Source organism: Emydura macquarii, unplaced genomic scaffold (assembly GCF_026122565.2).
Source record: "Emydura macquarii macquarii isolate MOO-44397 ecotype Brisbane River unplaced genomic scaffold, CSIRO-AGI_Emac_v2 contig_1790, whole genome shotgun sequence".
NCBI lineage: Eukaryota > Metazoa > Chordata > Testudines > Chelidae > Emydura > Emydura macquarii.
The window spans coordinates 3,843,362-3,859,691 of NW_027131927.1; the positions used below are offsets into that span (position 1 = coordinate 3,843,362).

Below are 16,330 nucleotides of genomic sequence, written 5' to 3' on the forward strand. Positions count from 1 at the left end.
CAGACCTCACGGGCTACCTGTCGGCGAGCTGTGGGAGCCCTGGGAAAGCCTGTGCCCGCATTTGCCCTCTGCCAGCTGGCACCAAGGGATCTCTGTGTCACAGAGAGGTCCCCACTCCAGAGAGCCGGTGTCCCTTTCTCCTGAGACCCGAAGGGGACGGATCAGGGGACTGCTCAAGGAATCCTGCCCCTCCCCGTTCTGAGACAGTCCCCCTCCCCTGAACCATCTGTCCCGGATCCACAGGATCGGGGCCACGCCGCCAGCTTTGGAACAGGCTCTTGGAGGAACCTTCCATGGGGCAGACCCCCAAGGAGTCGCACTCTTCCCAGGGCAGGGCAGGGCAGGGCAGGGCAGGGCATGTGGCGGCCCCCCCCCAACCTCCAGGCTCCAGCCCACCTGCCCCCTCTGGGAGTTCAGCCCGCTGTGCCCAGCTGAGCCGGATCCTGGGGAGACCTGCCTGCTCTGCGGGGCCCCGTGCATCCTGCCAGGATGCGCAGCGAAGCCCTGGTGATGGAGAGGAGGGGAAATCCAGCTCCCTCTGCACCGGGGGTGGCCAGGTGCCAGGGTTTGCCGTTGTCTCCTGGGACTCTCCACCGATATGGGGTTGGCCTTGGCCAGCCCCTTTTAAGGACCCACTCCGGCTGAGCCAGGCAGGAGATGCGTGCCGGGAGAACAAAAGACGTCCTCCCTCCACTGGGTAACGATGCAACCTACTGGGGAAACTGAGGCACGCACAGGCCTGGTAAAAATATCACAGCAAACTCCCACCCAGTCACAGTGTCCCCCAAGCTGGGTCGTCCCCTCCTCCGCCCGCCCACCCCTGACCCCTCTGTCGCCCTGGCCAGGTGTCGCGCATCGACGGCACCGTGGACAACCCGCCCTGCCTGAAGCTGACGCACCGGACCTTCGGCTCACAGAACGCGGTCAGCGAGATGCTCTTCCTGCGCCTCAGCCTGCCTGTGGAGTTCCACGAGAAGTTCAAGTGCACGGCGGGCACCACGCCCCTCACCCGCGCCTTCACCATCCCCGAGGAGGACGTCAAGGACATCGACCTCGACTCCGAGTTCGAGGTGCTCAGGAAGTCGGCCGGGCGCAAGGAGGCTGAGGAGGCCGAGAAGGAGAAGCAGGGGCCCCCCCTGCCCAGCCCCAAGGAGCCCCCCAAGGCAGAGAATGAGAAGGACGTGGCATCAGAGAAGAGCAAGATCAAGAGGGGGTGAGGGCATCTAGGGGGTGCAGCCCCAGGGCAGGGACAGGTTGGCATGGGGGGCAGGGAATGGGGCGTGGAGCCTTTCCCCTCTGACCTGCATTGGAAGCATTAACCCAGATTTCTAACGGGCAGAGTTGGGTGGGTTTCAGCCCAGTTTCTAATGGCCAGGCCACCCACAGTGCCCGCCTGCCCCCCACCGGGCATGGGCTCCTTCCCTGGCTGGGCAGGGCTGACCTTTGCCCAGTCTCAGGGGGGTGGGTGCTCACCCCGTCTTTGTCCACCCCCAGCTTCTTGTTCAAGGCGAAGAAGGCCACGTTCGTCGCTCCGCCCCCAGCGGTGCCCTCCGTGCCACGCCTGGAGGAAGACGTGGTGCCCGACGACCGCGACGACCCCGAGATCATCATGAACACCACCACGGTACCCGGCTGCGTGGGCACTGCACTGCTGGGGGGTCATGCCACAGGGGGCGGGAGGGGCTCAGCAGGGGGTGCTGTCCCCCATCTGTGTTGGCCCCATGCATTGCTGGTGGGCCATGCTACTGGGGGGCCATGCTGCCAGGGGCTCAGCAGGGGGTGCTCTCCCCTGGCTGTGCTATCCCTGATGTGGCGCTGGGGGGCCATGCTGCCAGGGGGGGGCTCCCCAGCATGTGGCGCTGGGGGGGGCTGCTGGGAGGGGGCTCTCCCCATCTGTGCTGGCCCTGATGCGGCACCGGGGGTGGGGGGGCCATGCTGCCAGGAGCGGGCAGGGACTCTACCCGCTGCGGTTGTGGGGCTCGTGCCAGCCCGGCTGACGGGGCCCCTTCCCCGCCGCCCCCCAGTACTACCACTCGGTGCGGATCTTCGCGGGCCAGGAGCCCACCTGCGTCTGGGTGGGCTGGGTCACCCCCGACTACCACCAGCACGACATGGCCTTCGACCTGGGCAAGGTGCGCACCGTCACCGTCACCATGGGCGACGACCAGGGCAACGTCCACGACAGGTGAGGGGGGCCGGGGGACGAGCGGCTGCAGAGGGGGAGCAGGGGGTGACCCCCCAGGGGGAACTGCAGGGAGCAGCATGCCCTCCCGCGCCTTGCAGTGGGGCGGGCAGGGTGGGTACCAAGGAAGGGGGTGCCTGTGGGGGGGGTGTCATGGGATGCCACGGGGATGTGGGGTGGGAGGCTATGGGGCAGAACGGCCAGAGGCCACCTGGGGGGAGTTCATGGGGCAGAGGGACAAGAAGCCCACTGGTGTAAGGGGTAGGGGACGTGGGGTGGGGTGGGGGCCATGGCATGGGAGGCCCTAGGGACATGGGTCAGGAGGCTGCAGGAGAGGAGGCCATGGGGGAGGCGGGATGGGAGACTGTGGGGTGCAGGACCCATGGAGGAGGCCTGCCGGAATAAGGCCCAAGAGGCCATGGGCCCTGGGCATGGGTCAGGAGGGGATGCGGGACCAGGGGGGTGTGGGGCCCACCCCACTGACGTATGGGAGAGGAGGCCATGGGGCCGTGGAGTCGGCGGCCGTGGGCTGGAGGGGCCAGAGGCCTCAGTGTCCGAGGCCCACGGGCCGGGGGCAGCTCATGATGGAGACGCCCCTGGGCTCCCCACTGTCCCGGCAGCATCAAGCGCAGCAACTGCTACATGGTGTGGGGCGGCGACTTCGTCGGCAGCGCACAGCAGACGCGGGTCAGCACTACGGACCTGGTGCTCGGCTGCCTGGTCGACCTGGCCACGGGACTCATGACCTTCACGGCCAACGGGAAGGAGATCAACACCTTCTACCAGGTGAGCCGCCCGCCCGCCCAGGGGCAGGGCCTCGGGCCCGCTGTCCCCCCCCACCCAGACTGGGATCCACCCCCCGTGGCCTGTTCCCCACCCCCTGAGCCAGCCGCTGCCCTGCTTCGGGGCCAGATCCAGGGGACAGGCCCCACCTCCCATTCCCTCCTGCCCCCCTGCCAGCTGGTCCCCGGCCCAGGCTGGGAGGGGATCCGGCGCCCCGGTGGGGCCGGGCGGGCTCTGGGTCGGTATCTCACTCCCCGTCACTCCTGTGCCAGGTGGAGCCCAACACAAAGCTCTTTCCAGCCGTCTTCGTCCTCCCGACGAGTCAGAACGTCGTCCAGTTCGAGCTGGGCAAAATGAAGGTAGGGTTAGTCCTGGGCCGCACCCGCCCCCCGGCACAGCTGGGCTCCCCCTCCCCTGACCCCTCTGCACAGCTGGGCTCCCCCGACCAGCCCGGTTCTGCCAGTGAAGGGATTTGTTCTGAGATGTAAACACAGTTGCTTTGCCCCTTCTGTGTGGGGAGTGGGGACTAGTGGGTCAGAACAAGAGACTGGGTCTTGGACTCCTGGGTTCTCTCCCCAGCGCTGGGCGGGGAGTGGGGTCTGGTGGTTAGAGCAGGGGGGCTGGGACCCAGGACTCCTGGGTTCTCTCCCCAGCTTGGGCACTGACTCTCGCCCTCTCTCTGCCCCCTGGCAGAACATCCTGCCCCTCTCGGCCGCCATGTTCCACAGCGAGCGGAAGAACCCCCAGCCGCAGTGCCCGCCGCGCCTCGTCATCCAGGTGCTGACGCCAGTGACCTGGAGCCGCATGCCCAGTGAGTTCCTGGCCGTGGAAACGGCCCGCATCAGTGACCGGCACGGCTGGATGGTGGAGTGCAGCGACCCCCTCCTCATGATGGCCCTGCACATCCCTGAGGAGAGCCGGTGAGCGCCCCCTGCTGGCATGGGTCCACGCCGGGGGGGGGGGGGAGCCACAGCGATACGCGGGGGGGGGGGAACCCCTCATCTCCTCTGTGTGCACGTGGGCCCCTGTTAACCCCCGAGGCTCCAGTAGTTCTTTGCCAGAGCTCACCTATCCCATGTATTTTTAGCAGGGCTGGCCCCAAAGCCCAGGAGCTGAGGGAGTGACTCCGTTAGCTGGCAGCAGTAGTAGGCTATTAACCTTTTGTGTCCCTTCCCAGTGGCTGGTCCACACACTGTGGCTGTTCCATGTGGGCCAAGCCTTCAGGAGCCATCTCGCTCCAAGCCAGGGAGTGGCCCCACTTTCCTGGCCCAACCCCTCCTCCAGGGACTGTTCTGACACCCCCATGGTGCCTGGATACAGCATTGCACTTGTCTCTCTGCCAGAAATGTGCTGTGTGGCTGACAAGCAGCTGCCATGCCCCAGCCCAGAGGTGGCTGCATCTCAGTGGTGGAGGAAGTGGTAAACTATGAGGCACAGAGAGGCGAAAATTACTTTCTCCAAGGATCACACTTTGCCTCACTGTCAGAGCCTGGAGTAGAACCTAGGAGTCTTGGCTCCCAGCTCCCCTGCTCTAACCACTAGACCCCACTCCCTTCCCAGAGCAGGGGATAGAGCCCAGGAGTCCTGCCTTCTAGAGGTCCCCCCGCCCGAGCTAACCACTAGACCCCACTCCCTGCTAGTGTTGGGAATAGAGCCCAGGAGTCGTAGCTCCCAGCCCCCCCTTGCTCTAACCACTAGACCCCACTCCCCTCCCAGAGCAGGGGAGGAGAAACCCAGGAGTCCTGGTCCCCAGCCCCGTGTGCTCTAACCAGTCGTCCCCACTTCCCTCCCCGCCCCCGCAGGTGCATCGACATCCTGGAGCTGTCGGAGCAGCTGGCCATGCTCACCTTCCACCACCACTCGCTGAAGCTGTACTGCGCCGTGTGCGCCCTGGGCAACAACCGGGTGGCCCACGCCCTGTGCAGCCACGTGGACGAGTCGCAGCTGCTGCACGCCATCGAGAGCCCCCACCTGCCCGGCCCGCTGCGCAGCGGCTACTACGACCTGCTGATCAGCATGCACCTGGAGTCGGCCAAGCGGGCGCGGCTCATGATGAACAACGAGTTCATCGTGCCCATGACGGACGCCACCAAGAGCATCACCCTCTTCCCCGAGGGCAGCCAGCAGCCGGGCCTGCCCGGCGTGGGCATGAGCACCTGCCTGCGCCCGCCGCTGCACTTCGCCCCCCCCTGCTTCGTCAGCACCAGCCCCGAGCGCTACCAGCTCAGCCCCAGCCTGCCGCTGGAGGCGCTGAAGCTCAAGGCGCTGGCCATGCTGACGGAGGCGGTGCAGGACGGGGGTCAGCACAGCCGCGACCCGGTGGGCGGCAGCGTCGAGTTCCACTTCGTGCCCGTCCTCAAGCTGGTCTCCGCCCTGCTGGTCATGGGCGTCTTCGGGGACGAGGACGTGCGGCACGTGCTGCGCATGATCGAGCCCGCCGTCTTCGGGGAAGCCGCCGCGGGCGCCGGCGGGGCCGGGGAGAGGGAGAAGACGGAGGAGGAAGAGGGGGAGAAGGCCGGGGCGGAGGCCGAGGAGGCCGAGGGGCTGGAGGAGGGGCTGCTGCAGATGAAGCTGCCCGAGTCCGTCAAGCTGCAGGTGAGAACTGCGTGGTGTAGAGTGGCCAAGTCCCAGAAGGGGGTCCCCATCCCCCGTCTCCTCACGGCACAGAGTGGGGGGTCCCCGTCCCCCGTCTCCTCACGGCACAGAGTGGGGGGTCCCCATCCCCCGTCTCCTCACGGCACAGAGTGGGGGGTCCCCGTCCCCCGTCTCCTCACGGCACAGATTGGGAGGTCCCCGTCTCTTCACGGCACGGACAGCCCGTCCTCCCCACCATACCCCTGCAGCTCTGGCGCCGATGGCCCCCCCTTCCCCCTTTTTCCCCCTTCTTGGCCCCCCCGCGCTGACGGCCCCTCCTCCCCCCAGATGTGCAGCCTGCTGCAGTACTTCTGCGACCGGGAGCTGCAGCACCGGGTGGAGGCGATCATCGCCTTCTCGGAGCGCTACGTGGACCGGCTGCAGAGCGACCAGCGCCAGCGCTACCGGCTCCTCATGCTGGCCTTCACCATGTCGGCCGCCGAGACGGCCCGGCGCACCCGCGAGTTCCGCTCCCCTCCCCAGGAGCAGGTATGGCCAGGGGCGGGCAAGGGAGGGGCCCGGGGCCGCGCTACCACGATCCCCTGCTGCGGGACCAGCCTGGGAGCTGGGGGCCAGGAGCTGGGGCAGCGGCACGTCCGGCCCCGCCCCGGCCTGCTCGCCCCCCCCGTGCTCACCCCCTTGCCCCCCTAGATCAACATGCTGGTGCACTTCAAGCAAGGGGCGGACGAGGAGGAGTGCCCGGTGCCGGACGACATCCGTGACGAGCTGCTGGACTTCCACACCGACCTGCTGAGCCACTGCGGTGAGGGGCCCGCGCGCGCCCAGCCCTGTGGCAGCTCTGTCCCAGCCTGAGCCAGCCAGCCCTGCCCCCCGTTCTCCAGCACCCAGGGGCCCAGCCAGCCCGGCGTCCCCCCCAGTGCCCAAGGGCCCACCCAGCTCGGTCCCCCCCCCACTCCCCAGGGGCCCAGCCAACCTGGTATGCCCTCCCCCCGCCCAAGGCCCATCTAGCCAGGTGTCCCATGCGTCCATGTCCCCCCAGGCATCGAGGCCGAAGGGGGGGAGGAGGAGGAGGAGGAGGACACGTCCCTGCGGCGCCGACTGAAGACGCTGGTGGAGAAGGTGTTGAGCTTCCGGAGGAAGAAGGAGCAGGATGAGGAGCCGCCCCCCAAGGAGGAGCCAGCACCCAGTGAGTTGGGGGGGGGTGCTCGGGGGCTGGCTGGGAGAGCCTGGGGGGCTGGGAGCTCTGGCAGTCCCTCTGTGGGAGGGGGGCACCCGCCATGCAGGGGTGTCACACGGGGGGGGAGGGGCTCCCTGTGACCCTCCAAACCTCTAGGTTTAGGTCCCGCTGGGCGAGGGCCCCTAAGCCGTGGGTCCCATGAGCCTGTCTGGGAGCCCGGCCGGCCAGCACTGACCCCGGTCCCCCCCAGGCACGCTGCAGGAGCTGATCTCCCACACCATGGTGCACTGGGCACAGGAGTCCTTCATCCAGAGCCCGGAGCTGGTGCGCGTCATGTTCAGCCTGCTGCACCGGCAGTACGACGCCCTCGGCGAGCTGCTCCGCGCCCTGCCCCGGGCCTACACCATCAACGCCGTCTCTGTGGGCGACACCCTCGGCCTGCTGGAGAGCCTGGGCCAGATCCGCTCGCTGCTCATCGTGCAGATGGGCCCGGAGGAGGAGACCCTCATGATCCAGAGCATCGGGTACCCCCTGCGTCACCGGCGCCCCCCTGGCCCTGGGGTCCCCCCTCATCACCAGTGCCCCCCTAGCCCTGGGGTGCCCCCTCACTTCTGGTGCCCCATGTCCCCCTGCCCTGGGTTCCCTCCCATGTCACCAGTGCCCTCCTGGCCTTGGGGTCCCCCCACTCTGTCAGCACCCCATGCCTCGCACCTCCTGGCCCTGGTGTCTTCCTGCCTCGCTGCTAGTGCCCCCACCCCCGACCCACAGTCCCCTGCTCTCCCAGCCCTGGGCTCCCCCCCAGCTGTGCCATAGGGCCTGCCCTACACCTTCCTGTTCCCTCTGAGCAGTCTCTGATTGCAAGAGGCCAGTGGGGGGAGGCATCTGTCGGGGATGAGTGTCCAGGATGCCCACACTCGTGTCACCGGTGACTCAACCCCTCAACCGGTGAGCTGCGTTTCCAGAGGTGGCAGGGCCTGTGGTCTCAACAGTCCGTGGCTAAAGCCGCTCCCCTTCTCCTTCCGCAGAAACATCATGAACAACAAAGTCTTTTACCAGCACCCCAACCTGATGCGAGCGCTGGGCATGCACGAGACGGTCATGGAGGTGATGGTCAACGTGCTGGGAGGGGGGGAATCCAAGGTGAGCAAAGGGTTCGCCAGCCTGCAGGCCCCACAGGCTTCTGGGAAGCTGAGAAAACCCAGCACGAGCTGATCATACAACTAGACTTCACCTGAGTCTCATCTAGTCTTACCCCCTGGATAACCCAGACCAAAGACCCACCCCCAAACAGATCCTTTAAAAGTACAGCCAGTCTTGATTTACAGGCTGCCAGGGAGGGAGAATCTCCCATGGCCCTTGGTAAGTGGTTCCAGTGGCTAATCCCCTTCACCTGATACCTGAAATCTCTAGACTGATTATTTTTATTTCTTTATTTTTTGATTCCCCGTCAAACCAGGCTTGTTCTTTAGATCTCAGTGAGATCTGCCACACGAGCCAGGTTTGAAATGGTTAGCCTCAGCTGCTTGATGCATTCGCTGATTCTGGGCCTTGAATACATAGGGCATGTGGTGTGTAATGCAGGAACAGCTGAGCCTAGCATTGCAAAGAACTGAAACTAGGCAAAGACAACACCCCGCTTTAAAGAAATGCCTTCATGAGCAACTAATGGGAGTTATTCTTTAACCCCCCACTGCTGGGAGAGCTGCAGAAGAGCAGACTGCGCACTGGTTGTGGGTTGAATTAAGGGGAGGGCCAGGGAAGGGGTTGGGGGATGAGGGTGGCGCTGCAGAGGGGCAGCTCTTGCACCAACCAGAGCCCAGAGGGCGTCCAGGGCTGGCTGAGCAGGGAAGGGGGGTGCAGGGATTTAATGGCATCTCCAGCAACCCTGCCCCTCACCCCCCAGGAGATTCGCTTCCCCAAGATGGTCACCAACTGCTGCCGCTTCCTCTGCTACTTCTGCCGCATCAGCCGCCAGAACCAGCGATCCATGTTTGACCACCTCAGCTACCTGCTGGAGAACAGCGGCATCGGGCTGGGTGAGCCAGGCGGGGCGGATCGGGCTGTGTGGGCCTTGTGCTCCCCACAGTGCTCGCAGTACAGGGCTTAGGACACAAAGTTGGTGGGGTGTGATCCCACCCAGTAGGGGGCAGCGTGGCATGTGTGTGCATGCGAACAGAGCAGGGCTCGGTCCCATCCAGAGGGAGCAGCGTGACACATAAACACACACACGTGCAAATACCAAGCGGCTTCTCGCACGCTGCCCTGCTCAGACCCTGCTCCCTGCCTGAGCCCCTGGCTTCTAACCCCGCTGGCCTCCCCGTGGGCTGGCCTCTCCTCCCCTAGGCATGCGGGGATCCACCCCCCTGGACGTGGCCGCTGCCTCTGTCATTGACAACAACGAGCTGGCCCTGGCACTGCAGGAGCAGGACCTGGAGAAGGTGAGAGGTGGGCGCGGGTCCAGGGGAGCTGTGGGGATGAGGCGGGGGTGAGAGGTCTGCAGGGGAAGGGACAGAGTGCAGCTGTTCAGAGGGAGAGGATGAAACTGACTGGGCTAGTTTTGCTGGTGGGGGAGAGGGGGATGTGTGGGGTGAGGGTGTGGGAGGGGACTGCGGGGGGGGGGGGGGGGGATGTGGAGGGCAAGTTTGGGGCCAGATCCTCAGCTGGCATCATTGGGCATTGTTTCACTGAGCACCATCGACCCCCTTTCCCTGGCATCCCTTGCAAACCCTCCCTGCTGCCCACAGTCTGTGTTCTCTCTGCCCCCCAGGTGGTGACATACCTAGCGGGCTGTGGCCTGCAGAGCTGCCCCATGCTGCTGTCCAAGGGCTACCCTGACATCGGCTGGAACCCCTGCGGGGGCGAGCGCTACCTGGACTTCCTGCGCTTCGCCGTCTTTGTCAATGGTGAGCACATGGGTGCAGCGGGGACGGGTCGTCCCTGTGTGCGGAGCCCCCGAGCCTGGTGCAAGGCGGGTCATGATGCAAAGCCCCCTCCCCCCCCGGCTGGCGTCAGGGGCTGTGACCCATCTGTGCCTAGGGTCGCCCACCTGAAAATGCCAAGGGCAGGGCAGTCTGCAAAAGGAGAGCAGATTCTCCCAGACTGACGGCTAACACTGCAGTGAGACTCACCGACCAGTCACAAACAGTGCTCCTGATCCCCCACGCTGCTTCTGAAGAAGCTAAAACCAAGACGTTACACAGCCCCCTTTATTGCATTTCAGTCTCTGGCCCCCAATTAGCAACTAGGTCCAGCAAAGAGAGAAGTTATTAAAACTCTGTTCCCTTTACTGAAAATGTTCTCCTGACCCCACAGGGTCAGCCGCAGCACCAGACCAATATAAGTTTGGATCTTACCCAAAATCCCACGCTGCCAGCCAGTCCTTTAGTCACTAAACTAGAAGTTTATTATAAAAGGAAAGAAAACGATTAAGACGAGAGATGTTAAATGGGCAAAGCAATCAGATATGTACGAATGACTTCAAAGTCTTAGCAGAACTGTGGTGTTTGCAGGCTTGTACAGTCTCTCTGGTGTACAGCCAGTACCTGGCTGGGTCTCAGTCCCGTTTCACAGCTTCAGTTGTAGGTGAGTTGGTCCAGAGGTAGGAAGCAGGAATAAAGACAAGATGGAGATGGTGAAGCTGCATTTTGTAGTCTCTGGTCTGCCTTGTGGCTTGTTTCAAGCACAAGCTCACAACACGTGGGCCAGGAAAGGCACTTGCAGTCCCCCTGACAACCAGCATGTCCCTACGTGTCCTGATGACTCCTAGGTGCCATCCTGGCTTCTCTCCCTGGGCTCTTTGTCTAGGTGTTGGCTCTCGGTGAGTCATCAGTGCTGACACTGATCTCCGTGCTCTGGGAGGTGGTAACCTGATAGCACAGCACAAGTGTTTGGATACAGACTTCACACAGCTCCATAAGTCACAGGACAAAGACGACACCTACACATAGACAATAGCATCATTTTAGCAAATGACAACCTTCCCCATGGTACCCGGCATGGCCTAGCTTGTAAGATTCATTGTAATTTTGCACTATTGATATCAGTAATATTATAAATGATCACTTATATTCCAGGCAGCGTCACGGGGTACCCGGTGTGGAGCCCCCCCCACCGGCTTGATGCAGGGTGGGTCACGGTGCAAAGACCCCTCCCTGCCCCCCCCGCCAGCTGGGGTAGAGGGTGTTCCGGTGTGCGGAGCTGCCCCAGCTTGGTGCAGGGCAGCTCACGGTACAGAGACACCCCCCCCCAGCAAGGGGGGGGTCTCTTGCTAGGGGAGTTGGGCTTGAATTGGCATGCCAGCCCTCCCGCCTCGCTGGTACCTGTCCCCCTCCCTTGGCACCAGGAGCTCCCAGCTTGGGCTCCCCTCCTCTACTGGTAGCTGCCCCCCATGCTAGGTCTCCCCTCCCGCTTCCTGCCCCCTCCAGTGATGCACAAAGCCCGGTGTGCCTGCCTTACGTCTCAGCGCAGTGTCTTCCCGCCCCTGCAGGCGAGAGCGTGGAGGAGAACGCCAATGTGGTGGTGCGGCTGCTGATTCGCCGGCCCGAGTGCTTCGGGCCCGCCCTGCGTGGGGAGGGCGGCAACGGGCTACTGGCCGCTATCGAGGAGGCCATCAAGATCTCGGAGGACCCGGCCCGGGACGGGCCCACCATCAAGAAGGATCGCCGGCGGGAGCTGTGCGTGTGGGCGAGGCCGTGTTTGCACATGCAGTGTTGTGTGTGTGTGTGTGTGTGCGTGTGCGTGCACAAGGGCTGCACCGCTGGCACAGATTTGTGTGCTCTGCAGCAGTGTGCGTATGCCACAGTGTGTACTGTGCGTTCTCTGGCTGTGTGGTGCTGCGCTCGGAGTGTGTGTGTTGTACACTGTGGGCTGAGCACGTTTGCATGTGCAGTGTGCGTGTGTGGTTTTGTGTTTGTGTGCTTGCGTGTGCACAAGCGTGTGTCCCGTTTGCACAGCTGCGTGTGCTGTGCAGCGGCGGTGCATATCCCTTGGTGCACGCCATGTACTCTGTGCGTGAGGCTGTGTGTTGGCACGGCTGGTGTGCTGCGCACGTTTGCACATACACTGGGTGTGAACACAGATGCGTAGCTGCCTACGCTGTGTGTCCAGTGTGCGTTGTGCACACCCAGGCAGTGTTTCTGAGCACAGGGGCAGTGTGTGCATGCCCGTGCAGTGGCTTGCACCTTGCACTCTGCGTGTGTCCCCTCGGTGCCCGCCTGCCATCTATGCACGCCAGGACAAAGGCTGCCCTGCTGGGCGCCATGCCACAGGGGCTGCTCTGCCTATGGCCTGAGGCTGCATCTGAGCTGAAGCCTCTAATCCCTGCGTGCTGCCCAGCTCAGCCTCCCTGTGTGGGGGTGAGATCCCCCCGGCCCTTCCACAATCTCCCCGCTGGCCCTGCATGCTCCCCTCTCCCTGCACCCCCCCATCTTAACCGCCCACCCCTAACCCTGGCCCCTTCCCACACCTGAATCCTTGACCCATGCCGGCACCCCTGGCCCCTGCCCGTGCGTGTACAGCCCAGCTACGCACTCTCCTTCCCTGGTGGGTGCTGTGGTGTGGCCGGATCCCCAGCCCCCCCATCACTCTCGCTCTCCGCCCCCGGCAGGTTCGGTGGGGAGGAGACGCACGAGGAGAACCGGGTGCACTTGGGCAACGCCATCATGTCCTTCTACGCGGCGCTGATTGACCTGTTGGGGCGCTGCGCCCCGGAGATGCACGTAAGCACCCGGGCGGCCCACGGCCTAGGGGCCAAGGGGAGGGGTACGTGGTCCCCAGCCTCCAGCAGACGTCACCTCGTTGCCAGCGGGGTGACGCCTGCGCTCTCTGTCCACAGCTGATCCAGGCCGGGAAGGGCGAGGCGCTGCGGATCCGGGCCATCCTGCGCTCCCTGGTGCCCCTGGACGACCTCGTCGGCGTCATCAGCCTGCCATTGCAGATCCCTGCCTTTGGCAAGGGTGCGGGACCCGAGGCCTTTCCCCCCTGGGGCAGGAACTGGGTGGCTCAGGGGGGCAGAGAATAGGACACAGGGTCTTTCCCCTCTGATGGGTGCCGGCTCCGATCTGGGTGGGACTGGCTGGCTCCAGGGGGTGGGGGCTGATATTTGGGGTCTCCACAGAGAGACCTGGGGGGCTGAGCCCCTCTTTCCTCCCAAGGGGACCCTGGAGACTCAGGTTTTTGGGAGGCCGTGAGGGGCAGGGCAGCGGGCCGGACCCCCAGCCCCTCCCCTGCAGCCTGGCCTGGCAAAGCCCATACGACTCCCTGCCCCCCCACCAGCCCCTCACGCATCTCTTCCCCCCCCAGACGGGAACATCATCGAGCCCAAGATGTCGGCCAGCTTCGTGCCGGATCACAAAGCGCCCATGGTGCTGTTCCTGGACCGCGTCTACGGCATCGAAAGCCAGGACTTCCTGCTGCACGTGCTGGAGGTCGGCTTCCTGCCGGACATGCGGGCGGCCGCCTCGCTCGACACTGTGAGTGGGGTGGGGCCGGGGGGGCAGCAGGCCGGGGACCTCCAGTGCCGATGCCCCTCCTCCGCTGTAACCTGCCTGCCCCACAGGCCGCCTTCAGCACCACGGAGATGGCGCTGGCCCTGAACCGCTACCTGTGCTGCGCCGTGCTGCCCCTGGTCACCAAGTGCGCGCCCCTCTTCGCTGGCACCGAGCACCGGGCCATCATGGTGGATTCCATGCTGCACACCATCTACCGGCTGTCCCGCGGGCGCTCCCTCACCAAGGCCCAGCGCGACGTCATCGAGGAGTGTCTCATGGCCCTGTGCCGGTACGGGCTGAGCCCGGGGGGCTCGGGACGCGGACCTGGCCCCTCTGATCCCCAGTGGAACACAGGCCTGGACCCTTGGAGACCCAGGCTGAGCCCCACTGGGGACGGGACATGGGGCCTTTCCTCTCTAGGGGCCGCTGGCTCGGAGCTGCATTCAGCCAGGTCTGTGTGACCCAGTGGCCCCTGTATCCCCAACTCTGACTGATACCAGGTGTGAGAGCCCCCCCCTCCGGCCTCACAGCAGCCAGCCCTACCCGGGGTGTCCCCTCCCCAGCTGTCAGCTCTGGCCCTGTGGGCGAGGGTCTTCCTGACCCCTAGCAGCTGGCAGCTCCCGCCCTGAAGCCTGAGGACTGATGCTCACTCGTTGAGCAGGTGCTGTCCTTCCTGTACAAAGCCACGTGCCTCGGGGTTACCCTGCAATGGGGGCTCCTGCAGGTTCATTGTCCCCCCAGCCCACTGTGACAATTGCCTCCCCCAGGTACATCCGCCCCTCCATGCTGCAGCATCTGCTACGCCGGCTGGTCTTCGACGTGCCCATCCTCAATGAGTTTGCCAAGATGCCCCTGAAGGTGAGGGGTGAGGGGACGCCGGGTGGGGGCGCAGCCATGGCTGGGGCAGTAGACGCGGGCACAGTGCGGGTAGGACAGGACGGGGGGGGTGGAGCAGGCCTGGCGCACTCAAGGGCGGGAGAGCCCGGCACCGAGCAGTTGCCTGAAATGCAACACAGGGGGAAGCTGCACTAGCGTCTGCCATGCACTGGAGCAGGGCCGGTCAGGTTCAGGGCCCAGGAACGTGGTGGGGGGCAGGGCTGGTTGGGTTCAGGCCCTGGGAACAAGCCAGGAGCGGGGCCAGATGGGTTCGGGGGCCCCGGGAATGTGCCGGGGGCGGGGCCAGATGGGTTTGGAGCCTAGGAACATGCTGGGGGCGGGGCCAGCCGGGGGCAGGGCCTGGGAACGCAGCCCTACGCTGTCCCGCAGAGCGTGGGGTGCCACCCAGTGGCGGGGCTGGGTTAGTGTCTGCAGGTGTCAGTGCCCAGCGTACCAGGGGAGGGAGGGAGCTGCCCCCAGCGTTGGGCGCACTGTCCTGTCCTGCGGTGCCCACGGACACCCCCAATCATTGTATCCGCCCCCCTCACCTTCACCCTGCCCCCCAGCTCCTGACCAACCATTACGAGCGCTGCTGGAAGTACTACTGCCTGCCCGGCGGCTGGGCCAGCTACGGCGTGAGCTCCGAGGAGGAGCTGCACCTCAGCCGCAAGCTCTTCTGGGGCATCTTCGACTCCCTGGCCCACAAGGTGAGGGGCTGTGGGGAGCCGAGGGTGGGGGAGGGTAGATGGGGGAGGGGCGGAGCAGGGAGGGGTGATCGGGGAAGCAAGGGGAAGGGCAGGGCAGGGGGCAGGTGGGGAGCAGGGAGGTGAGGATGGGGGCAGGCAGGATGGGGGAGGGATGATGGGGGAAGGAAGGGGCAGGGCGGGGGGATGGGGGCAGGCCCCGCCACGCCCGCTGAGCCCGTCCCCATGCAGAAGTTCGAGGCGGAGCTGTACAAACTGGCCATGCCCTGCCTGTGCGCCATCGCCGGCGCCCTCCCGCCTGACTACGTGGACGCCAGCTACTCGTCCAAGACGGAGAAGAAGGCCTCCGTGGACGCCGAGGGCAACTTCGACCCCAAGCCCGTCGAGACGCTCAAGTGAGGAGCCCCCGGGCTGGGGTTGTGGGAGTCGCGCGGGCCTGTGGGTCCTTCTGCCCCCCAGGGCTGGGGAGAGTCAGCGGTGCCCCCCACCCCTGACCCGCAGCCCCTTGCCCCCACCAGCCCTGCCGGTGCCCCTCACCCCCGACCCACAGCCCCGGCTGTTGTTGTCCCTGAGCTCTGCTGACCGGGCGCTCCATGTGGTGGGGCCAGGCCATGGAGCAGTGTTGCTTTGGGGCGGACTTCGCCCCTCCAGTAAGTGGGGGGCACCCAAAGCCACGTGTGCCCACGCCTGGCTTGGAAGCTCCACTCTGAGCGCTGCCCCCTCCATCCCCCCAACAGCGGCATCATCCCCGAGAAGCTGGACGCCTTCATCAACAAGTACGCCGAGCACACGCACGAGAAGTGGGCCTTCGACAAGGTATGGGGCCCGCAGCCCACAATGCACTGCTTCTCTGCCCCCGCCGGCCCACAATGCACTGCTTCTCTGCCCCCGCCAACCCACACTGCACTGCTTCTTTGTCCCCCCCGCCGGTCCACAACGCACTGCTTCTCTGCCCCCTCAGGTGTTTGGGGGGGTTGCCAGCTGTCCCCCTCTGTCTCTCACCCCCTGTCCCTCCTTCACGGCATGGACCCTGTGCCAGCCCTATAGCAAAGGATTCTGGGCCTTGTCCCGCGAGGGGTGTTGGGTGAGGTGGGGGGCTGGCCGGGTCCCCTGAGGCCCCCAACCTCACCTCAGGTGTGACCCCCTGTGACCTCCCCATGACCCCCTGTGACTGCTCTCAGTGTGACCCCCTGAGACTCCCTGACCTCGTGGCCTCAATGTGACCATCCCCATGACCTCCCCTGGGACCTTTGGTGACCCCTCCCCTTTGTGTGACCCCCCCCCATGACTCTACCCTCACTGTGACCCCCCCCGGACCTCCTGGCCTCCTTGCAACCTCTCCGTGACCTCCCCCCTTGCTGTGCCCCCCCCCCCCCCCCGAGCCCTGTGACCTCCATCGTGGGTCATGACCTGGGACCTTCCCACCGGCAGATCCAGAACAACTGGACCTTCGGAGAGACGTGTGATGAGGAGGCCAAGACCCACCCCATGCTGCGCCCCTACAAGACCTTCTCCGAAAAGGTAC

General features: G+C 65.1%; 1 protein-coding gene across 2 annotated transcripts in view; it reads left to right on the top strand.

Annotated features, from left to right (window-relative positions):
- RYR1 (ryanodine receptor 1) overlaps positions 1-16,330 on the top strand; it is a 78,869-nt gene that overhangs the window by 26,675 nt on the left and 35,864 nt on the right. For both annotated transcript variants that reach the window (XM_067556744.1, XM_067556745.1), the window contains exons 29-53: positions 846-1,213; positions 1,495-1,624; positions 2,025-2,185; positions 2,803-2,968; positions 3,238-3,324; positions 3,659-3,885; positions 4,768-5,560; positions 5,888-6,088; positions 6,251-6,362; positions 6,600-6,746; positions 6,988-7,261; positions 7,763-7,877; positions 8,641-8,773; positions 9,081-9,175; positions 9,505-9,640; positions 11,224-11,410; positions 12,343-12,454; positions 12,571-12,691; positions 13,038-13,207; positions 13,294-13,514; positions 13,993-14,083; positions 14,668-14,808; positions 15,037-15,200; positions 15,543-15,621; positions 16,237-16,326. In XM_067556744.1, coding sequence (XP_067412845.1) covers positions 846-1,213; positions 1,495-1,624; positions 2,025-2,185; positions 2,803-2,968; positions 3,238-3,324; positions 3,659-3,885; positions 4,768-5,560; positions 5,888-6,088; positions 6,251-6,362; positions 6,600-6,746; positions 6,988-7,261; positions 7,763-7,877; positions 8,641-8,773; positions 9,081-9,175; positions 9,505-9,640; positions 11,224-11,410; positions 12,343-12,454; positions 12,571-12,691; positions 13,038-13,207; positions 13,294-13,514; positions 13,993-14,083; positions 14,668-14,808; positions 15,037-15,200; positions 15,543-15,621; positions 16,237-16,326 — 4,521 coding nt within the window. The remainder of the gene's footprint in view (positions 1-845; positions 1,214-1,494; positions 1,625-2,024; positions 2,186-2,802; positions 2,969-3,237; positions 3,325-3,658; positions 3,886-4,767; positions 5,561-5,887; positions 6,089-6,250; positions 6,363-6,599; positions 6,747-6,987; positions 7,262-7,762; positions 7,878-8,640; positions 8,774-9,080; positions 9,176-9,504; positions 9,641-11,223; positions 11,411-12,342; positions 12,455-12,570; positions 12,692-13,037; positions 13,208-13,293; positions 13,515-13,992; positions 14,084-14,667; positions 14,809-15,036; positions 15,201-15,542; positions 15,622-16,236; positions 16,327-16,330) is intronic.